The sequence below is a fragment of the Sardina pilchardus genome, chromosome 5 (assembly GCF_963854185.1).
Source record: "Sardina pilchardus chromosome 5, fSarPil1.1, whole genome shotgun sequence".
Taxonomy (NCBI): Eukaryota; Metazoa; Chordata; class Actinopteri; order Clupeiformes; family Clupeidae; genus Sardina; species Sardina pilchardus.
The window spans coordinates 23,255,877-23,278,894 of record NC_084998.1 but is presented as its reverse complement, the minus strand read 5'-3'; the positions used below and the strand labels follow the sequence as shown (position 1 = coordinate 23,278,894).

At 42.3% G+C, this 23,018-nt stretch overlaps 2 protein-coding genes across 2 annotated transcripts; one reads left to right on the top strand and one right to left on the bottom strand.

Moving 5' to 3' along the window:
* Positions 1 to 2,926: 2,926 nt before the first annotated feature.
* On the top strand, positions 2,927 to 8,941 carry LOC134079599 (trafficking protein particle complex subunit 14-like). Its single transcript, XM_062535696.1, has 11 exons — positions 2,927 to 3,420; positions 4,095 to 4,190; positions 4,336 to 4,465; positions 5,322 to 5,408; positions 5,569 to 5,689; positions 5,872 to 6,016; positions 6,327 to 6,409; positions 6,540 to 6,691; positions 7,184 to 7,320; positions 8,097 to 8,290; positions 8,759 to 8,941. The coding sequence occupies exons 1-11, from the start codon at positions 2,956 to 2,958 to the stop codon at positions 8,913 to 8,915; spliced, it is 1,767 nt and encodes a 588-aa protein (XP_062391680.1). The 5' UTR covers positions 2,927 to 2,955; the 3' UTR covers positions 8,916 to 8,941.
* A 1,616-nt stretch (positions 8,942 to 10,557) lies between these two features.
* On the bottom strand, positions 10,558 to 19,448 carry zgc:152891 (uncharacterized protein LOC767741 homolog). The gene is made up of 15 exons (XM_062535695.1): positions 19,394 to 19,448; positions 18,801 to 18,998; positions 18,504 to 18,708; positions 18,087 to 18,168; positions 17,546 to 17,635; positions 16,223 to 16,338; positions 15,924 to 16,096; positions 15,654 to 15,797; positions 15,243 to 15,446; positions 14,378 to 14,464; positions 14,024 to 14,193; positions 13,193 to 13,314; positions 12,658 to 12,758; positions 11,896 to 12,066; positions 10,558 to 11,204 (listed from the first exon to the last, which is right to left on the bottom strand). Exons 2-15 carry the CDS (start codon positions 18,942 to 18,944, stop codon positions 11,025 to 11,027), a joined length of 1,989 nt encoding a protein of 662 aa, XP_062391679.1. The 5' UTR covers positions 18,945 to 18,998; positions 19,394 to 19,448; the 3' UTR covers positions 10,558 to 11,024.
* Between the last annotated feature and the right edge of the window lie 3,570 nt (positions 19,449 to 23,018).

Sequence of the window (23,018 nt, the reverse complement as noted above, 5' to 3'; positions counted from 1 at the left end):
CCTAGGTCTGCCCAGCAATTTGATAGCAGTGATTACCTCAGGTACCATGCCATGGTGCACCTGAATGATTTATAGGAGATATGGACACCTGTGTGATAACTTTATCGTTGAAAGACTATCACAGGATGCTGTAAATCCTAACAGCCAGTTCTTTTACAAAATTAAGTAAACATAACCTCTGCACTAGAATGTGAGGTGATTAGAGGTGATCAAAATAACTGTTTATTACTGTTTATTGTTAAAGTTTTATAAAGTTGACTCAGTACTGACAAACACATGTCTTTTTATGTGTGAAAAAGGAAACTTAGCAAAGATATGAAAAAAAGAGAGAGAAAAATTAGAGCACTCTGAACATAGTTCTCGATTAGCGTTTCTCTACAGTAGGCCTACTGCCCTGGTTTTGTTTTGTTATGTAGCCCCGCCCCCTTAGATCTTCTTTCAGGTCTTTCAGATCTTCTTTCTAGTCTGGAACACCGTAGTTCATAACCGTTTCAAACAAGAAAAATGTCAGGCCAATCAGCGATGAGAGGGGAAGACGAAACCGAACGTTATTGTCATAAACAATACCAGCAACACCTGCAAACATCAGAAAATGCAGTTGGAAAAATACGGAAATGTATTTACAGCAAATGGTAGACACACATTCATTGTTTCCTGACTGTTGATGCTGTTTAGTGTTTACTGTCGGTTTGTAAGGTTTAGGCAAAGTACAGTAGTGAGTAACATAAGGAATCTCTGATCAATGTGATTGGTAAGGCTGGACGATTGAAGGTGGTGCCTTTCGCAATGCAAGGTTTGTACTTATAAATCCCAATCGTGGGTCACCAGATTCTATCCACTGTGAATGAGTCTGAATTTTCCAGGCTATAGGAAGATTGGTTCATTTAGAAAGATTTCCTTTATCTTTTATTCAATTAACCGGCGCTTTTATGGACTGTCTGATTTCTCAGAACTCTATGCACTTTATTTGCTAATGTACTTTGATAATGTACTAACATGATCATACTGCAGTCTGTGTTTTAAGTCTTTTTTTAAGCACTAGAAAAAGCACTTTTTAATGATTGCACTACTGGTTAGATGTTAAACTGCATTTCATTGTACTGGTTGTCCATACTTGTGCAATGATAATGAAGTTGAAGCTAATATTTGTCCAAAGCCAATGAGTAAATAGTAAAGGAGAAATAGTGTTCCCCAAACAGGTGAGACAGAGATGCAACAGGAAGACTAGGTGACTAACAGCTGGTACAGACATCAAGAGATCCAGGTAGCACAGAGACAGTTGAGAAGCACTAGAAAGCAATTAACCAGAACCTTGGAGAGAGAAAAAATCTCTCTCTCTTCGCTCTGCTCCTAACCTGAGTCTTCCGTTGATGAGAGCGTTCATGCTGCGGATGGGGGTGATGTTATACACCATGTACCCCAGGGCCAGGTCCATGTCCTTCATGAAGCTGCTGGACTCTCCAGCCTTCGGCAGCAGTGTCCGGACTGCGCCCTCGGCCTCTGCATCTATGTCCTGCCCCAGGTGAGCAAACAGGTGGGCCAGCGTCACCATGGCAGCACAGGATACCACTGATGTGCTTCACCTGGTTGGGAGGAGGGACTTAAAATGACAGCTTGTACCACTTTGACGTGACATGTATGTATATAGTTTTGTGGAATTCCATTGAAGGGGGGCCATATCAGCTACACATACACACATAAACACACAGACACACATAAAGACACGGGCACACACACAGCACACGCACACACATTTTTTCTATGTCCATGCGGAAAAAAAAAGATGACAGCCTACAGTGGCGCTCTCAGAGTGCTTTTCTAGTTGTATTATTCGTTCTGCACAGGGGCCACAGCAGGGGCCAGAGTCAGCATTACTGGGGCACTGGTCCCTGCTGGACCCCCCCTTAGAACCGCCCCTGGCAACTCTGTTGGAAAACCCTTCCCCTGGACATCGACCTAACATCCATAATTACGTTTTCACTGGGAAAAATGTTTTTCCCATGTGCATGAATGCACCAATACTGACTGAAGGTGCCTTGATCCTGCAAGATCTTAAGGGCGTTGTAACTTCCTTTCACACAAGAGGAAGTCGGACATTTCTAACCAGCATGCAACACGTCAAGTCAGATCCTCGCAGTGCTGCATTAAGTCGAATGAGCCTTCTGCTGCTTGGACAGCGTCCCACCGGTTATTACCCACATGAGCTGATGCCCAGGATGACCGGATGTCCAGGATTTCACTAGGAAAAAAATGTCATGTGCATGAATGGACCATTAGTTATTGGTTACCTAGGTGCTCCTATTCATTTGTGATAACAACTTGAAAACAGTTAATTAAATAGGCTATGTTGATATAATTATTATTTTATTCTAAACACGAGAGATTAAACATAATTCACAATTTACTTTTTGTCTTCATTCTATATATATCTATGTGCGATATAAGTTCAGGACATTGTATGTAGGCCTATTTAAATGTTCTGTATTTGTCCTTATCTTGGGAGCTATTGGAGCCAAAATCACAGTGATATTTTCTATAGCCTAGGCTAATTTAGGATGGATGGATTAACTTTAGGAAGTCTGACTTGGCCTACTTTAACTATAAATAGTCTAGAATTACTTTTAATTCAATTTAATAACACTTATTAAATTGGTTTCATAAATTAGCCTATGGTGTAAAATATTTCGGCCAATTGTCAGGGTTTACATGTTAACCTGGTGATTAAGGGAAAGCTTCCCCCTGACACTGTCCAATTCATTGACAGTAAAGGTCCAATTGTGTCTCTGACCATGTAGCTCCTTTGCCCTATTTACACCTTCATGGCATATTTGGTTTCGACGTTCCATTGCTTATGCCTCTTTGGTTCTTTCAGACGCCCGCCCCCGCCCCCCAACATCTATGCCATAGCCTAAATGTGTGTGTTTGGTTTATCGATGGACCACTGCCACAACCACGATGGTGCAGATGATGGAGTCACAATGCGAATATTTCATGTATTTTCCTGCTGTTCCGATATCAGACTTGTCAGACCCTGGACGGTACCGAACACTCCCAAGACGAAGTCATCTCTACCTGGGAGAGACTGTGCGCTTCTTGCTGGTTCTGCGGTGCAGCGATGCGGAGAGCGACACACGGACCGATAGCGCATTTGAATTCGGTGTCGAAAGTCCGAACGGTCGTGCATGGAGAGAACTGGCAGGTTCGCTTTGCGCAGTGGCGAGTGTGAGTCCAGCGGAAAAGCATCGCTCTCATACCTATCTCGACCATGACCACAGTAGCGGGAACGAAGGTCCTGAGGAGGGGGAAGAGAATGATGGAAGATCGTCAGTCAAGAGAGATGCTGGCTTCAGAGAATGCAAGCCTCTGCTTATTCATAACAACGGCAGCGGTGTCCGCGAGTTCCGCAGGGCCCCTCTGAAGGTATGAAAATGTATACATTCGTAATGGAGCAATATGATTTCTTCAAAGCATGAAGTAAATGATTCATTTTTATGATGTTGACACGTTGTGAAGTGATCTTGTGCTAACACTGACAGTGAAAATATCCATTTCATTAATCTATCTATCTCTCTAATGAGGTACTAGTTAGTAAAGCATGGCTTTTCTGTTTTTGAATGTGTGGTGTGAGAGATTGAGATTGCTTTCCGTCTTCCCATCCTGCTTTCCACACCATAACAAACTTATGCTTCACATCCATGTGTTGTATTTGTGTCACCCATAACAATGGGCTCATAGCCTACTGTTAAAGAAAAACAATAGCAAAGCCCTCCTTCTGGGCCTCATGAAAAATGATTTGCTCAAGGTTTATGTAATATGTCTCTGCCTGAGCATGAAGGCAAATAGAGCAGAAATAATGATCTTGTGCCCTTGTCTCTTTATTTTGGTGTCTTCCTCTGTCCACTCACTCACACTATCGTTTTTCTCCCTGTTTTTCTCGTTACACATCTCCTATTCCCATTTTCACCCTCATGCCTTCTGATTTGCTGACCCTCTCTGCTATAAGTCTTTGACTTCTTGGACTCACTTTACCCGTCATGCACTTTTCTGACATTGATTGATTGATTGATTTACATCATACTGTTTGTTCCTTCCAGTCGCCCTTGGACGAGCCGGTGGTCCTGAGTGACGAGGTCATCTTTCCCTTGACCGTGTCCCTTGATAAACTGCCCGTCAACACACACAAGGTCAAGGTCAGAGTTCAGTGGTTGGGTGCCACGCAATATATGTGTTCAATTACTGTATTAATGTAGGCTACAGTTGTGTCTGTATTCCATCATGTCCGAATGTAGCGCCCGTAAATGCGACCGTTTTGCGTTGACTGTGTGTGCGTGTTAGGTGATGGTGACGGTGTGGAAGCAGGAGGCCGATAAAGCCGAGGTGCAGGAGAACGGTTACCTCACAATCCTGCAGCAGCAAGCGCCGACGCTCACCTTCCGACAGGACCTCAACACCTTTAAAGCTCAAGGTGTGTCCCTCTGTTTTCAAAACATGCCTATGTGTCTGAATATGTCAGAACCATGACTCTGTAAAATACAGTAAGTATCTTTCAGTCCCATAAACAGCAGTGCTCAGTGCTCCTAGTCTGGCTATCACCATACTAAGCTCAATCTTTTAAGACTGAACATTAGTCTGGAGAGTCTGCGTTTTATTTCTACTGCACAAGAGGCGTGATCAATGGGCATAGTTCAAATGACTCTGTACGCTTTTGGATAGTCCTTCAACCAATCAGACCAATGATCTGGGTGCGCCTTTTGGATAAGTTTGTGATTATACCCAGAAGATGTGGACAGGAAGCAGGAGAGATAGACGTGCAGGTTTCGAGCCTGAGCTGCAGGGCGAAATCCAAGTCGCCGCCGGTAGACCAGGCAGGGTTTACCCAGCCTACAGTTCTCCCATTCTTTTGGCTGCATGCTCTATCATTAACCTCCCTTGGATGCCTGAATGCCGGGATTTTACTGAGCCAGCACTGGCACTCGCTACAAAACAATGTATCACTTTCTGGTGACATGTGTTTCGGGTGCTGGGCTTGCTGTTATGCACTAAGGAAATTGAATTAAATCCCTTCTACTGCAACTCTTAAAGATTAAATTGAGGTTACATCGTCAGCAGTCCCAGGAGCTCTTCAAATGCTCTTTCAGCGTTCCTAATCAAATGCATAGTCATACTTCTCTCTAATCAACTCAACCTCACTCAGTCCATCTCTAACGATTGACAACACTCACAAAGACCCTTCAGATAAAACAAGCCCTTCAAACCACTCGTTATCTTACTCTCCTTTGAATCCATTCAGTGTTTTTGAGACGTATTTATTTTTTTCCCAGTGAGCACGACTTTGACGGTGCTGCCGCCCCCGACTGTGAGATGCAAGCAGATGACTGTTGCTGGGAAACACCTCACAGTGCTGAAAGGTAGGAAGGGCCAGCCTTGGGAGACGCTCGTATCCAAGCTTTAAGCTATCTTGCTGCTGAAGACAAGAGTTACAGCAGTGGCTTTGATAATGCTCTGTCGTTTTGAAATGGTGGTTGTTATTGCGGTTTACACTTGTACTCTATCCATTCTTTCTGTTAGTGTTAAATGAGTGCTCCCAGGAGGATGTTAGCATCCATGACCTGAGGATTCTGCCAAACTTCAATGCATCGTATCTACCCATGATGCCAGACGGGTCTGTCTTGCTGGTTGACAATGTCTGGTAGGTGCCTGTCTACATGTTTGTTTGCTTGTACAGTATGTGTATGTGTTCGATGGTTTGTGCTCACTGACGGTACATATGTATCTATATACAAAACAGTCTGGCATCTTATTTCATGAGCTGTCTATTTGAACGTTTATGGACATGGAGTCAAAATAGAACCTTCCCTTTTCTACTACCAGCCACCAATCAGGAGAAGTTGCCATGGCATCGTTTTGTCGAATGGAAAGTCTTGCCTGCCAGCTACCCAGCATGCTAAGCTCCTTGGAAGAGCATGACTTCCTGTTTCAGCTGCAGATGAGTGACATGTCCCAAGATGACTCTGAGGTGAGGGGGTGAGCTAGTTAACATGGACACTAGTCCGTCATTAAAAAGTGCCCTAATGGTGAGATGAGGCTATAGGCAAAACACACTCACCCACACACACACACACACACACACACACACACACACACACACACACACACACACACACACACACACACACACAGTGCCAGTGATGCAAAGCAACACAAAATGCCATTAACTTATCATCTTCATTATCACCATAATTATTGTCATCTTCATCTTCATCGTCATCATCAGTGCAACCTTGTATCTGTGTCACCCTGCTTTAAGATTATCTCCCTTTTGGCAGGGTCTTGAGGTACCCCTAGTAGCAGTGCTCCAGTGGTCAACTGCTAAAATGCCTTTCACCAACTGTATCTATACGCATTACAGGTAGGTTTGTGTTACATTTTTCTGGTCCGAAGATAACATTTAAACAAATTTGATCTATAAAGGAAAAAGAGTGTTTTTACTCACAATACACACTTTGCCCATCTTTTCCTCTGGAATCTTGTTCCATCAGACTACCTAGTATTCGGTTGGATCGGCCACGCTTTGTAATGACAGCCAGTTGCCCCAGTACAGTCAACACACAGGACCTTTTTCGGGTCCGCTACACCTTATTCAACAACCTACAGGATTTCCTAGCTGTGAGACTGGTTTGGACCCCAGACGGTAAGATAACTGTGTGATGGGATATGAATACAGTTGAAATAACGATCACATCAACAGACTAGAAAAGCACTCTGAGAGCGTAAACCTCCGCCAAGCGAAAACATAACCGCCTCCTGGATCCAGATGGTGATACGGATTACTCCCAAAATTGAATCGTTTCTTCCTTGGGTCATTTCAGACCTTCCCTGAAAATTTAATTGAAATCCATCCATAACTTTTTGAGTTATCTTGCGAACAGACAAACAAACAAACAAACAGACAGACAAACAAACAAACAGACAGACAGACAGACAAACAAACCCTGATGAAAACATAACGTCCTTGGCGGAGGTAATGAATATCAGAGAAATATTTTATTGAGCAAAAAATTATGTAATGTATAGTTCTTGTCACCATCATGTCCTTCATCTCATTCTTCTGCTAATAAGTGATCTCACCTCTGCACAACTGATCTCCATCGAATCTCGTCTTCTCTATGACACTCTTCTCCAGGGCGTGGCCAAAGCGAAGAGGCGACGTCTGGCCCTGTCGTTTGTCAGTCACCTCTCAGTAACCTCGGCCACTGCCGCAAAGGCAGCACCCTCTCCTTCACCGTGGCCTTCCAGATTCTGAGAGCTGGACTCTACGAGGTACTTGTGTTTGATTTGCATGCAAATAATCCAATCTCCCTCTTAAGATCAAAAGAGTACTGTAGAGTACTTCAGTGAAATCCATTATAAGGGAATGTAAAGAATATGGCAAATGTGTCAATCTGCCTATAGCAGGCCGTCACCACAAACTGAGGACTGTTCAAGAAGAATAATGGTGGGGGAGTAGAGACCACCAAGGCACCTATGACAACTCTGAAGAAGTTAAAAGCCTCAGCAGCTCTATGGAGTAGCTCTAAGTAGTAAAAGTGGAAATATCTAAAAGGGGTGAATACTTTTTTGGGGCACTGTATGCTCATTGATGCTTTATGTTAGACAGATGAATTGTCATTATTGTCATGTCATTGGTGTGTTGTGCTTCAGTGTATTCCTGTTGCCAGCACTGCACTTAAGTTCACTTCCAGGCTCCATGAAACATTATTATACTGCCTTAAAATTATGGCACTGGGTGCTTTAAATGTCCTTGATTGAATTTTAAAGGCCCTCAATTGAATTTCTCTTTCTGTGTCTGCTATGCAGGACGGTTTGTTTTTTGGGTCTGACCCAGTCTGGGTAGGGTGTAAAAAGACAGAGAGCTATATATCACCAGGAAAGCTGAGTATAGTGAGAGTGGAGGTCGATTTTTGTAACAGTTTCTCTTTAAAAATCTTAAAAAGCGAATCTTCTACAGTGTTACCAAAGGCATTATTATGTCGTCCTTCCTTGAGCTTCTTCATATCGATGCTGAAATATCCATTTCCACCCTCTGGCCATTCCAGCTGAGCCAGCACATGAAACTGAAGCTGCAGTTCACGGCGCCGGTGTCCAATGCTCCGGTGGACGCGCGGCCCCTGTCCCGCAAGAACAGCCCCTCCAGCCCGGCCGTCCGGGACCTGCTGGACCGGCACCAGACCAGCCTGGGGCGCTCCCAGTCCTTCTCCCACCAGCAGCCCTCGCGCTCCCACATCATGAGGTACCGCTCAGCTCAGCACACGTACAGTAGACCACAGGGGCACCTCACCTGGGCAGTCGGTACGGCTGGAATAGCCCATTGAAACTTGAAAATAAACTCCTTATGCCAGGAATCAAAACACATGCACTATTTGCATTATTATTACTATACTATTATTATATACTACTATGCATTATTATTTATTGATTATTATTTATTGTAGATATTGCTATCCAAAGCGTATGGCAACATAATGGTTTTCCATTAGTCTGTGCCCTCTCTTTAAAACACCAAAGGTGCTCCTGCACCTTTATTTGGATGTGTGCATGTTCTTAAACTAAATACCCTCTCTTTAGAACACCCCACAAATCTCTCTTACTGTAGCTATAGGAGCTTGCCATTGATGATGAGCTACAGTGGCATATGCATTGGTTATGTTATTGGCCGGTTGTTAAGTGAGGTTATGTGTCTCTATGTGTGGTCTCTCAGGGCTGGCAGTGCCATGGAGCGGCGTGCCATCACCCCCCCTGTGGGCTCGCCAGTGGGCCGGCCACTGTACCTGCCCCCTCAGGAGAAGGCCGTCCTCTCGCTGGACAAGATCGCCAAGAGAGAGTGTAAGGTGCTCGTGCTGGAGCCTCGTAGTTGAGGGGAACGCATAGGGGAGCCAGCAGGACGGACACAGGGAGAAACAGGGAGAAACATTAAAGGCCCCCCCTTTAATGGGGGAAGGGGGGGCAAGACTCACAACTTCTGTTGAGGGGACTTTTACATTCCTTTAGGGAATTCCTTTTAAATTATTTCCCAATGCATTTGCTTGTTTTGTTTTATGAAGCTGTTTTTATTTGTGTACAAAATCAGTCTTGCTGTTGAAATGTAGAATCTACCTGATCCGGGGGTGTGCTGGGTGTAGTGGGTGCCAACACCGCTCAACAGAGACACTCATGTGATCGCTCTGCGGTGGCCTCTTTAAGGAGACAGTGCTGCCTTTCTTCACTTAATGAAAACAACCCCTTTTCCTGTTCTGCTGTTTACGGTCAAAGAAAGGAACAATGACATGCACTGTTTTCTAAAATAAGGTAGGGGGTAAGAGTATATTATTATGCCAGTGCGTCTTTTTATCCTGTGGACATTCGGATTAATGTGCAAGTATTTAATTTCTGTATGCATGTGTATTTGTAAATAAGTTACTTGTATGACTGTATTACCTTTCTACTGATGCTTGGATGAGACAACATTTGCCAATACACTTTCAAACATTGTCAACTGTGCTACCTGCACTGCTTTCAGCTAATCTCCTTTCTAATAAATAACATTGCATCTGCGGTTACTCTTCTGTTGTACAGTGGTATGTGTTAACATTATGCAGAAGAAGTGAGATTTATTAAGCTGATGTTTGTGACAAGCCACTGGGTTTATTTTTACACAATCCTCATCCATATAAATACAACTATAGACTAATATGGTTGTGGGAGCATTTCAATCCACTGTTTTCTTTTAACTAGAAATGCAATTCCAAGTTATGTAAAATATCAAATAACAAATACTAAGGTGTCGATAGGATAGAAACGTGGTGGTTGCATATGAAAGATAGTTGATAGTTTAATGCATGTTGAGATAGTTTAAATAATGTTGATGGACAGAATGTTTATTGACTGTTAATAGGCAGATAATTAAATGGGTGTTCATAGACAGATAGTTTGATAGTTTGACAGGTTGATCGTTTTTAATGGATGTTGATAGGCAGTTTAATGGATGTTGATGGTTATAATTTAATTAAAAAAAAGTGTAAAAGTTCTTTATAGACAGATGCATGTTGATAGGCCGATAGTTTAATGGATGTTGATACACCTAGTTTAATGAATCTTGATAAGCGCCAAAGTCGCAAAATTGCATCAAACTGTAGGTTGATGAATTGACAAAAAAGAAAGAAAATCACAAATATCCAGCATTTACTAAAATGTGCATAATTTGAGGTGGTAGCCACCCAGTGATGCCATAATATGCCAATTAAATGAGTAAATTTACTCCCCTCATAAACTTCTAACATTTACAGTACTTTATCTCTGTCCACTTTTTTGTGGGATAAATATTACGTCATTTGTATCCCATTGTTCAGATTGGCCCAATTTCTGACATGCATTTCTAAAAGAGGACTTTCAATGAAACGGAGATGTCAGAATGTGTAGCTCTTTTCATATGTTCTTGAATACGAAGACTACCATTATTCAACAAAGACAAAGTAGACACGTTTTTGATTCTCTGTCTCCTTTAATGTCTCAAAATGTGTAACATTTCTACGTGAAACAGTTAAAGATTAATTAGACGCAGAAATGTTGGTTAGAAAAATAGGAAGACGACGACTTCGGATTACAGAATAATGCATTTTCATATACTGTAAAAGATTAAAAGTTGCTGTAGCACCAGTGGTTTCTGCAATCATAACCCATTCAGTGCCCACAGGGTCTTCTCCCGATCCCCACCCCGTCTCTCTCCGAATCGCTTCCTGTCACTCTCTTCACTGTTTTGTATGAATAAAAGCTACCCTCCAACCCCCACGAGTAGCTACACAAGATCAAGTAATAAAGTGTGCTGCCAGTAGACCCACTGTCAAGGACATTAGCAGAGAAAACTATGTGAAAGGTATCCAAATTAATTGAAATGAACAGCAGAATGAATGTGAGTGAATGAGTGTGAAGGCCTTCTATTGCTAATGAACGTAGAACGCAGAAATAGCATCTCTGTTTCTAATCTAGCACTAGATCGCTACGCTGTTCTCAATTCGAAGAGGGGAGAGATAAGGGTAGGGAAGTTCCATCTCTTTGTTTCTCTCGGAGATCTCCTCTGCTATTGCTCTCAGTTCGATCTGCACCTCCTCAACCAGCCTGCAGGGGGCGCCATTGCAGAAGTAAGCCTCACGGTACTGACACAAAGGCACCTGGGGAGACAGAAGAGACACTTGATGTCAAACGTGCAACAGTAACATGACCCAGGCATGACCAGATGAAATTAGTCACAGGGAAATGAGCTATCACTACCACAGAAGCAGACTGTGGGCACAGATACGACCTTTGTCTGAAGACATTTCACAAATGGAAATAATGTTCAGAACAGAGTTCAAAAGGACCACAGCTAGCGGAAGAGAGGAACAGCAATTCTCAACAGGAGCAGTATGAAAGTGTCATGAGAAACATACAATAAAAATGTATACTGCTCTGTTTAAGGCAGGCTTTTCACAAACATGTTTGTTTCAGGTACAGTGGTTGTAATGGTCCTTCATTGTGTACAACCTGCTCACATCTCACAGTTATATCACTGCATTGCCAGTGAAATCTAATGGTTTGAAAACCAAAATCTAATGTAACACACTTTTTATTACCTCTGCCAAGGAGGTTATGTTTTGGATGGGAAAAAAAGTTGGATGGATTTCGATGACATTTTCAGGAATGGTCTGAAATGACCAAGGAAGAAGCCATTCAATTTTGGGAGTGATCCGGATCACCGTCTGGATCCAAGAGGCGATTATGTTCTCGCTTGGCGGAGGTCTGCGCTCTCTGAGTGCTTTTCTAGTTTTATCTATATGATACAAAAACAAGACCTGGACTCGTTCTAGTTCAAGTGCTCCTTACAAAGTTGGCCGCCGGCTGTGAGAGCAGAGCGAGGGTGGTGAGCACGCTACAGGTGGCGTTGACATCGGGCAGGAAGGTCAGTAGGTCCTCCTCCCTCACCGAGCCTTTGGACTGAGGCGGCGGTCTGGACATGGAGGCTGGACAGTTTGGCATCCACAGGTTGAAGTCCAGCTGGAAGTGTTTTTGCAAAAACAGAAACAGATATAGTAAAACTGAAAAAAAAATAGTTTTTAGTAGTTGTAGGTGGATTATTGGACATGTGGAGGTTTTGTTAACATTAACTTCTTTTTGGTAGGCTAAATATCAAATGTAATGAAAATTACCATCACTCACTAATATCTGACCAAAAATGCAGTTACTGCCTTTTTGCTTTGTAGGGCAGTTTACTGTCCTGGGTTATATATATATTTGTACGAGAGTGACCATGTCCAAAATGATATCTCATTTGTAATTATTCAATATCTATGTACTTTGTAGCTATTCAATGCAATATAAGAAACAGGGTCAAGAGTTTCCATGTTAAGTTTATGTTGGCTCTAATGGAAAAGCAGTGTGAATCTCCACATTCCCTCACACAGAATGGTCTCCTTTCACTTAAACAGATTTTAGACCTAAAATAGTAAAACATTGCTCAAACAAAGCAAACTACTGTCTTTTCAATGGTCTAGCCACTGGGGCTAGACTATTAAGTTCGCAGCTGCTTGCTAAATCAAACCGAGTCTTCAAACAGAGACATGCAGTCATTTGAAGCGATCTGCGTACTTGAGAGAAGTTGACTGCGGCGTGCAGGGCAGAGCTGCTGAATATCACCATGGTGATGAACTTGATCAGCTCCTCCTTGCTCTCGAATGACTGTGGCATTCCTGCAGAAGAAACACAGAGTCGTCTGAATATCAAACAGGAGCCTGTTCTACCCCCAGACTTACATACTAGAAACAGGCTGTGTTGTTTTTGACGTGGTGGTTCTGCCACATTCTTGGGCAACAGTTTTATGATTGAGTTTTATGATTGAGAAACCTCAATCATCAGGAAGCAAATTGTCATGATAATCCAATCAGGATGCATTGAACTGGTTATGTAGTTGCCCAGCAACATTGCTCAAAATGTTCCATGTGCAGGAGTCAAGGCATATAGAAGCCAAACACACTCAGATAATAATGTAATTGGACATACAAACACACATAAGACATGAAAATCTGATGAAATTGCAGGTTTCGTGACATACAGTATATGAAATGCATATATGTAGCAAATGATGTCTTTCATCAAACATATGATGAAACATATGTTTCCTTACCAGATTCTGCTTTCCCCAGAAAGCCCCTTGTGAAAATGTCCTTGATCCAGCTCTGCAGCTCGCTATCCTGTTGGATCTCTGTGTTGCTATGGTAATACACATCTACCCACTTTGTGGCAAACCTGGGTAGCATGCAAATAAATTGCCCGTAATTTCACACCAGTACAAATACTCGGAAATGTCAAATGCAAATCATGCAAATCAAAGTACTAGATCATGTTCTAAAATAATGTTGAAAAAATGTTCGACTTGCCCTAAGTCTTACTACCATGTCTGATTACAAATCACCTGGATTACATAATCAGATTACAAAAACCAAGTAACTATAATCCGACGGTATTACAAAAACACAAAAAAATAGTGTCATCAGATAATACTGTCATTTTTGAAGATTACTTGATCAGTACTTTACAGTATTAAGTAGGCCATCTTGCACCATACGCCATACCACCAACACATACTCATAAACACACAGAGACATGGGCCTTTTCTATACATTTTTCTATGTGTTGGGATCATGGATCATCAATGGATCATGTTCTAAGATAATCGTCAGACTTGCTGTAACACGCCCTGTCCTATTGGTCATACCATATTATACCTAGCTTCTGCCGTTGATCCAAAGATACACAGACTCTACAGAGAAAATTAGATGACTAGATTATGTGGCTAGGTTGGCTTGGTTAGGTGTTGCTCAGATGTGATTGAATATTAATTTTTGAGTGACCTACTGACGTGGAATCAACAGTTGGAAAGGATACGATACTAAACCTTTCACCTTTCACGGACGTAAACGGGTGTTTGAAATACCGACACATTCGCCAACTTCACCTATTTAGAGCATTCCACACTTTCAGGGCATCTTGGGCATAGTAGCAGTTGGGAAGTGAGTCCAATCCCCTGGCCTCCAGGTCCTCTGGAACACACAAAGTGTCGTAACGTAGCCTGGCCATGGCATTCGCCAGCAGAACAGGAATTGCCTTCAGACCACAGCCTATGGCCTAGGGCATGAGCAGGAACCAATGTTAGCCCACTCATATGCAAACACATGCACCAATTTTGCACCAATTTGCATCAGATGATCCACAAAATCCACATGTACAGTGCATACACTTCAACATACATAGCTGTACAAATTCCAAGAAATCTTGTTTTTAACACACAAATATGAAAGAGCGCACGTACCCGATCAAACACCCCCTTAGGGGCCAGTAGAGAGGCCCGGGCTTGGATATTGATTTGGAGAGAACTCCGAACATGTGGCATCAGAAGCTGGGGAGGAGACCAAAGGACAGGTTTATATTTACATTTATTCATTCATTTATCCAAAGCCACTCGCTAACATGAGGTGGAGACCTTTGGTAGCAATTAATCCTAAATCAGTCCATAGTACTACCAGAGGATGAGAGTGCAGAATTTTGTAACAGAATTCCCACTGTTAGTCAATTGTAAAATTCCATGATCTTTCCCTGACAAACAAACTGAATTTCCATGCCCTACTCCGTATATAATGAATGGTCCTACAATATATCTACATAGTGCTCACATAGCCACATAGTGCTCAAGTCTATTTGACTTTTTTAGAGTGGGAGATGACTAAATGGGCATTGAATAAACAAAGTTGGGCTTGCCACAACTACTCAAGCAAGCAGTTAACCTAACAACCAAAACATAACCAAATATATTTGTATTCATGTATTTTGGCAAGTACATACTAAACTGCTACAACAAAATTCCCTGATATTCCATGACTTGACGAAGACTAATGGGTCATTTATAGTCGACGTGCCCGACAGATTTCAGCCTCGCGCAGACCGTGATTTCAGCCTCGCGCAGACCGTGTAGCTCTGTGTTGCCCACTTTTGTTCTATGAAGATCATGGGAAGATATGAGTATGACTTTAAAATGGAGAGTAAAATGTTAATCCTTAGCCTTATCCTTCTAGTCTCCCTCTTTATAAAAAGATTCGGTTTTCATGGTTTGTTGCCAGCCATTTCAGGTCATGTGAGGATAATGTCGAAGAGTGGCTTCTCCTCTTGCCTGGGCCTACCCTATGAATAGGATGCACTTCCGGTAGCTGCCTCAAGGTGGCGACACAGAACACCTCTCCCAGTAGATGAGTGCGCAGGAAGTGGGAGATGAGCTGGTGACACTGGAAGTCTGCACAGCGAGTCCACATTTTGGCCAGCAGCCAATCAGGCTGAGGGTCAGATGGCAGGAACACTGGATTGTCTGTGGCGGGTTTCTGTTGCAGCTATGGGGGTACAACGAGTAGAGTAACTGTGTTGTGAGCCACTTGTTAGTGATAGCAGTCATAACTGAAAGGACTCTCAGTCTAGGGAACTGAGGATAAATAAGAATGAAAAGAATTATGAATGGAATATACTGTACAAGATGAAATGGCTAGATTCACAGAAATGCAGTATAATAAAATACAATATGTGGCAAGTATTAAACAGACCTGGATGGCTATGGGTTTTAGATTTCCATCTGGGCCAGCATGCAGGAGACACAGAGGAGCAGTCAAGTACTGCTGTTTCTCATTGATGATGTTTGGTGGCACACCGTCCAGAACCTCATAATCCAACAGAAACACTTTCCCTCTCTGTAGCCATGAATACAATATACACAGACCAAGAGAACATGTGAAAAAGTACCACTGCATACTAGATGACAACTCATTGCTAAACGTAAGTGAACTATACACTTAAGTGTGGATGGACACACAGACCTCCAGCTCTAGTTCCAGGGAGGATCCCTCAGGTAGGAAAGGCTGGACTAACTCTGGGCTGACTGACAAGTTGGTGGGGATGCTGCGAATCTGCCGAACCAGAAGAGGATTGCAGCCATTCAGACACTGATATCCAAAGAAGGCATCTTCTCTCCAGTGAGACCAAACATACACTGGAACAGACAGAAGGGGAGACAGAGAGACAGGCAGGCAGACAAACCCAGCAGAGGTGTTAAGAAGGTAAATATGAGAGATGCTCTCAACAGGGACATTAGCAGGTAATACTGAAATATACTTACTGGCAGTACGATTCCCATTACCATTGTGCATAAAAAAACATTCTATCTCCTTGAGGCTTCTCCATGGTTCTTTCCTCTCTGCAAACCCCTTAAGATAGTGCAAATTAGTGCCTGGGCTGAGGAAGGGCGGCAGAAAGAGAGAGAAAGACAAAGACGGACAATTATTGTGATCATCAACGATCATTAATGATCAATAATCAATACTGATGATTAATATTGCATTATGCAACTGACTACAAAGACAACGCTCATTTAAACTCAGCATTTTTCCTCACAGCAACTATGTGATACAGTGAAAATACCACTGTCTATCAGACATCATGTCACTATTGATTACTATTGTGAGGTGATTAACATTGCATTATACAACTCACTACAAAGATAACTCTCATTTAGACCCAAAATTCTCCTCACAATTTCTATGTAACACAGTGAAAGTACCAAGGCATTGTCTATCAGACATCAACAGATGTCACTATTGATTAATATTGTGTGGTGACTGTGGTCAATGGGGAAGTGAGCAGACATCATCATAATGCAGCTGACAGCTGGCAAACTGAAACACAGTCATGCTGCATGCATGTAGTAACAAGGATGACAGCAGCCAGCGAGGCACTGTCTTTAACCACAGGTATTTTAGCACTGACACAACCACACACGATAAACACTACAGCTTGCAAGAGCAACATGGTTTCAGTCAGCAAAGAGGGAATCACAGCAAACATGACATGAGCTGCACTATAGGTTCTACACTTCAGTTCAGCACCGCCTGCATAATGCCATTTCATTATGAGGTGGGGGCACTTGAGCTATGCTGCCTGCGAGGCACTTTCATTTTCATCAGTTAAAGTTTGGATAAAGCTCACACACACGCTGTCAAAGTGTGTTTCACAAAGGAAGCGAAACAATTTATCAGCTTCACAGAATAGATAAACCAAACATAACCAAGCATGCTGGCCCTAAGCTTGTTACAGTGCTATACTTCTGTTACGCTCTTATAATTAAGCAATAATAGCGATCAGGGTCCACATTACAGGAATGAAAGGTGCCCAATATGAGACTAATGCTAATGCAATAGACCACAAAGATGCATGGTGTAACCACCATGCAGAAATGATGCTTTTTTTGCACCGCACAAGTGAAGCACCATGCATGAGTGCTCCCCCCCCCTCCATATGCACAACAGGCGAAGGAACCGACAATTTCACTGCATTCTTTACTTTAGTAAGTGCTGACAAATAAACCTCTTTGTATCCTTGTATCCTTGTATGAGTGAGTGATAAGTGAGAGCGCACAGTCATGCTGATTCACCAATGCACCCACCTCTGACGTGTGTAGCTCAGGTTTGGTCCCAGGGGCTGCAGAGTCTGCATGTCCACACAGTGGGGGACTCCTTCAGCAAAAGTGCGCCACCTAGAACGGAGCCCAGACACGGTGACGTCAACACACTCAAGCTGAAAGTGCATCATGCTGAGAGCAAGAGTTTAAGAAGAAAAACACCATTCAAAAACACCACGTAGCTGTTCGAGAAGCTGGTTTGTAATTGCCATCAAGCAATGTCTTGTGACTTCTCAAACCTGACCATTTAAATGTTGAGAAACATACTGTTTGATCCATTTCACTATTTCATTTATGCGAAAGGCTTACTGCATTCATAATAATCTCTGTGCCTATACGGCGCACTTTGGCATTTCTGTAATGTTCTGTGTTGTATTGATGTTGTTTGTCCAGCACTTACTTTGTATTGCAGTGTTACACAAAAGTAAAAAATAAATAAAAATGGATTGACTGGTTGGTTCATTGAAGTTGTTGGCCTCAGACAGACTTTGTGACCGCTCAGCTTTACCAGTGCGGTGAATCGTACCTAATGTGTTGTTGTCTTGTGCTCAACTCTTGTGTCCTGTGGTCCTTCAGGACCTGCAGTGTTTCCATGCTCAACGGGCACACTGAAAAGAGAAGACGAGGAAGTTTACAGTGAAAAGCACACAGGAAATGAATACTTTCACTGACTGTTACTGCAAGTAATGTTTTCTTTTGGTGACATGCGAAATGCATTAAACATTTTGTTTAACTTTCTGGGGAAACTGTAGGGGAAGGAAACTCTTAAAACACACACACACAAACACAGACACACACAGACACACAGACACACACACACACACACACACACACACACACACACACACACACACACACACACACACACACACACACACACACACACACACACACACAGATGCAGATCACAGACAAGACGTCAGATGTCCATATCAGTATTTACCATCTTCACAGCGTAGATCTACATCTCCATCAGCAGCCTGCAGCCACCTATGGCAGGGGAAGACTTGAACTAGAGTACCATGGTTCACTTCAACAGTCTGGCAATGCCAGTCCAGTTCAGGAAATCCAGGCTGGACCTCCAGTCGTAAGCGGACCAGAGCCACTTGCTCCACATTATCACCTCCTCCCATTACTATCCTACAAGCCTTTCAAAAACAAATATGTGTACAGTTAAGCTGGGAGAAGGGGTGCATTCTTTAGGTGAACTCAAAATGTTCAATGTCATCACTATCCTTACCGATCCAGATAATAGGTGGCTTTCTGCATCTAACACAGACGATACTATCTTGCCTTGGATGCTGATCAAGGAAACGTGTAGTTTGCTGTATGAGCCGGCCAGTGGTGGAGCCGCTGTCCTTACGGTAACGTGATAACCCTCCATCGGTATCCAGCGCAGTCACAACACTGAGGTAGGCTTAATCCAATAGCCTAATTACTGTAAAACATGAAAACTTTTAGGCGAACTTGAGTAATGAAATCATACAGGAAAACGCGTGCCGACCGTTCTCTACAGACTAACACATGCAGGAAAAGAATGTTACAGCATTCAAGTTGTTTTCTGCAGCTAGCGTTAAATTTCAATGTATTTGCATACACTATCTTCCAACAAACACACGTATCTGAACATTACCGGCGGCGGTATTTGAATTGGAAATAATTAGAGGGCACATTCACATATGATATCTTCAAAAGCAAACGTAACTCAACATAGTACCAGTTTGTCGCAATGAAATGGGCTATATGATGATAGGATTACTATTTGCCTATTTGTAAAGACAACCACAGAAGACGTAGTCTACATTTGGCCATTTAACATGTCAAGTTTCATACCTGGCTGTTGATAGCGTTGCACAGAGAGAAGTAGTTCTGTGGTGTGCAGTGCACTGTGGGCTACCATCACAGCAGGATGTCCTATATTTAAGCTCTGCCCATCAGTTTACATTTCACTCAATTGCTTTGCTTTTTAAAATAATATATAGCCTATTAATTCATAATATAAATATATAATAATATATAGCCTATACACACACACACGTTTTATATAGCCTAATACAGTCGAGCTGAACACAAAACTATGAATATTGAAAATAACTTCAACTGTTGAATATACTGTAACTAGTTTGAGCATAGCCCGAATTTGAATAATAGGCAAAGTCGTAAGTAGGCTATCAGACCTACCAAGGCCACTTAGACCAAACATGTCACTCCTTAGCAAACTTGCATAGTGCAGGGCACATTGTGTTAGTTCAGCTGGAGTAAAATGTGTTGCAGCTGATTGGTTTTCATTCATTGCATGAAGTGGCTGTTGTGTAGCCTAGAAATCTAGACGCCCCTAGCGGCAGCAAATGTAATTTGGCTGGCGGGGCAGTCTAGGCACGATCCATAGAGCCAGGGAGCTGAGAACTTGAAAAACCAGCGGGCCAATCACAGCGTGTATAGAGTCGGTGGGTGGGCTTAACATAATGGTGACTGACATGCGAACAGAAGTTGCGACGGTAACGCATCCTGTTATTTTGAAAACAAGAAGATGATTCGTTTAGCGTTATCCTATTGAGCCCTGTCTACGGTGAGTGTCCAGACCCTACATCTTGATGTGGGTCTGGCTCGTCAGGCTAGCTGTTGTGCTGATGTGCATGCAATGTGCCGACAAATCAGGTTGGATGACAAACAGGGTGAGTGGGCAGTTGCATGTCACAGACTATTGTTTGTCTTATGATGACAGACACGGCTGAATTGACCCTTCGCTAAGTCCCACTCTTTTTCCAGGCTAAAACCCATTTAACACCAGATTTCTCCTTGGTATTAATATGTTTTTTTTTTTAACTTGCATAGAACACTGCGGTTTATATACAATGCTGCTAATAATAATACATAGGAAATTATTCAAGTCTCAAGTTTTTCGAGAACCTAATTGCTCAACATTTCAGTTAGTTCAGTTACAGTAATTGCTTGCTCAACAATTCAACATTGTTGCAATGTTGCAATCATTCAAACTTTCTCCAAACGCAAGTAATAATAACACTTTATCCACTTCTGAAATGTCAGAAATAGAGTTTATCCACCTCTCAAAAGAGTTTATTCACCATTGCAACTTTTAACATTAAAAAATCACACTGTATTATCCACATTCACAATATGTACACTCACAAACACTATAGAAACCATTTAAAAACATTCTTAATAATTGGACCATAAATTCCACCACCATAAAACTTCCAAAAAAATCCATACCCACCTCTTCCCCCCTAAACCACTGCCTTTGCTTTAAAGCAACACTAAAGCACTTTTCCTCTGTCGCACACACGCTATTTGTTTATCCAGCAAATGACAGACAAGGTAGAATATGTTGCATGATTTTATGAAAGTATGATGTATTGCGACATCGAAGCAAGTGAAATTTGTAGTTTCTGATGTCTCATTTCATCGAACTACAAATACACTACCCACCTCGTAAAGTTATATAGTGCGGGTATAGCCGATAGAGGGTCGTGAAATGAGAACAGAAGTGCCGTTCACCCTGTTACAAGTTGATGAACCGCTGAATTTATTTTGGAAACATTATTTTAAGGTACGAAAAACTCTTTAGAGTTGCTTTAATCCAATTTACATATTCTTCCAACTGCAATTTTTGATCTTTGCAGGCAATGCTACTTTGTTTAGTAAAGCCACTTTTGATTCTGAAACTATAGCATCATCCCCTCTCATCACTGATTGGGCAGCTAATCTGACGAACGATGGAACGTTAGTGAACTGGTGTTCCAGACTACCCTGGAAATCCAGAGTTCTTGCAAGAGCACAATTTGAATTGCGTCTGCAAGATAGGCTACTCTGGCAACGAGCAATGATGCGCGTTACTTTACCCCAGGCATCGGGGGAAACCAATCACATCGGTGTATCTGATATAGGCGGGCCAGAGGCAAGCTGATCTGATGACGACAGCGCTGCAACATTCAAAGTCAGTAAACATTGGTCATAGTGTTATCCAATTGCGTTGAAGTCCGGAATCAGTCAGAGTAAACATTTGGTTGTGGTGTTATCTAATTGCGTGCAGTGAGATTTTCAAATGCATGTTTGGTGCCGCCCCTCGAGTTGGGCCATTACATTATTTGTGGCCAGACCCTAATCTGAAAGATTAGCAGGGTCTGGATTTTCCAGGCTCGTTCCAGACTAGTAGGCCTATCTGCCTGAAAGGAGAGATAGGCGTGGCCAGGTTAGCTATACACACTTTTGAGACAGACAGAAATAGTAAATACCATTTAGCCACAAGCACTTTGCGATGGAGCTGTGTGTGTGTGTGTGTGTACACGCATGTCTGTGTGTGCATGTGAATGTGTGCGCGCGTGTGCGTGTTGTGTGCATTTGTGTTGTGTGCATATGTGTGTTTATGTGTAGTGTGTCTGCATGTGCAATTGTGTGTGTGTGTGTGTGTGTGTGTGTGTGCATGGGGGTGTGTTTTTGTGTGTGTATGTGTGTGTATGTGTGCATGCTACACTAGCAGTGGTCATAATTATTATTATAATTTGTATGTATGTTTTGCCTTTTTTTATATATATAGTGGTAGACTAACAGAGGTGGCATGCAAAACATTTTACAAACTATATATCACACACACACACACACACACACACACACACACAGAGCAAACACTGGTATCCGTAGGCCTCAAGGCCGTAATCATATTATAAGGCATATGGCTACCCAGAGGTGGGCACAAATACATCAAAAACTATTTTGTTACAAAATACAAATACTGGCGTAGAAAATGTAACAAAATAAAATACAAAATACGGATGTGAAAAATGTATTTAATTAAAATACAAGTAATTAGTAATTAGAAAATACAAAAATACCCCCACAATAATCATGGTATACCAACTTTTAAAATAAACTACAAGAAATACTAGTTTTTTTATTGGCGGACAGAGTCCTAAATTCTTTACTTTGGGCTGAAGTAGCCTGGTCCTACCATACTCTCGTACATTCATAATGTACAGAGAGTCTGGACACTTTCCATTGCCAAGCATGAATTTCCTTGAATGCGGATACTCTGCCCAGAGCCCCTCAGATCTGCCATAACCAATCGATAAATGTTTGGTCGTGAGGTGACATGCTCAAACTAGCGACCTCAACGTCATCGTTCTCAGCTACTCCCTCTGTTCGCTGATTGGATCTGCACATTTTTGTCCTGAGAAAACCTGTGAATATACCGCAGACCCAGACTACGTAGTGGAGTGAAATGAAAACTGAACGGAAGTACGTAGGAAGGCGGAGCCAGGCTACCCATGAAGTAGATCTAGTAAAAAAATGTAATCAGCATCCCATATCAATATAAACGATAATTGAACTGACAACAAGCAGGCTTTGCAACAGTGGAATCAACTCTGACGAAGCAAACTGCACCATCATTTTCCGTATTCAATGAAAGTAGTACAACAGATTGAACAGGTTAGCCTTT

Excerpts from the sequence above, each read along its gene's own strand:
- LOC134079599 (XM_062535696.1), top strand. The coding sequence starts at position 2,956 with ATGGTGCAGATGATGGAGTCACAATGCGAATATTTCATGTATTTTCCT. Across the intron at positions 5,409-5,568 it reads ACACCTCACAGTGCTGAAAG|TGTTAAATGAGTGCTCCCAG; the intron begins GTAGGAAGGGCC and ends TCTTTCTGTTAG. Across the intron at positions 6,692-7,183 it reads ACTGGTTTGGACCCCAGACG|GGCGTGGCCAAAGCGAAGAG; the intron begins GTAAGATAACTG and ends ACTCTTCTCCAG.
- zgc:152891 (XM_062535695.1), bottom strand. The coding sequence starts at position 18,944 with ATGGAGGGTTATCACGTTACCGTAAGGACAGCGGCTCCACCACTGGCC. Across the intron at positions 16,339-17,545 it reads CTGAGCTACACACGTCAGAG|CCCAGGCACTAATTTGCACT; the intron begins GTGGGTGCATTG and ends GCCCTTCCTCAG. Across the intron at positions 13,315-14,023 it reads GTGTGGAATGCTCTAAATAG|GTTTGCCACAAAGTGGGTAG; the intron begins GTGAAGTTGGCG and ends CATGCTACCCAG.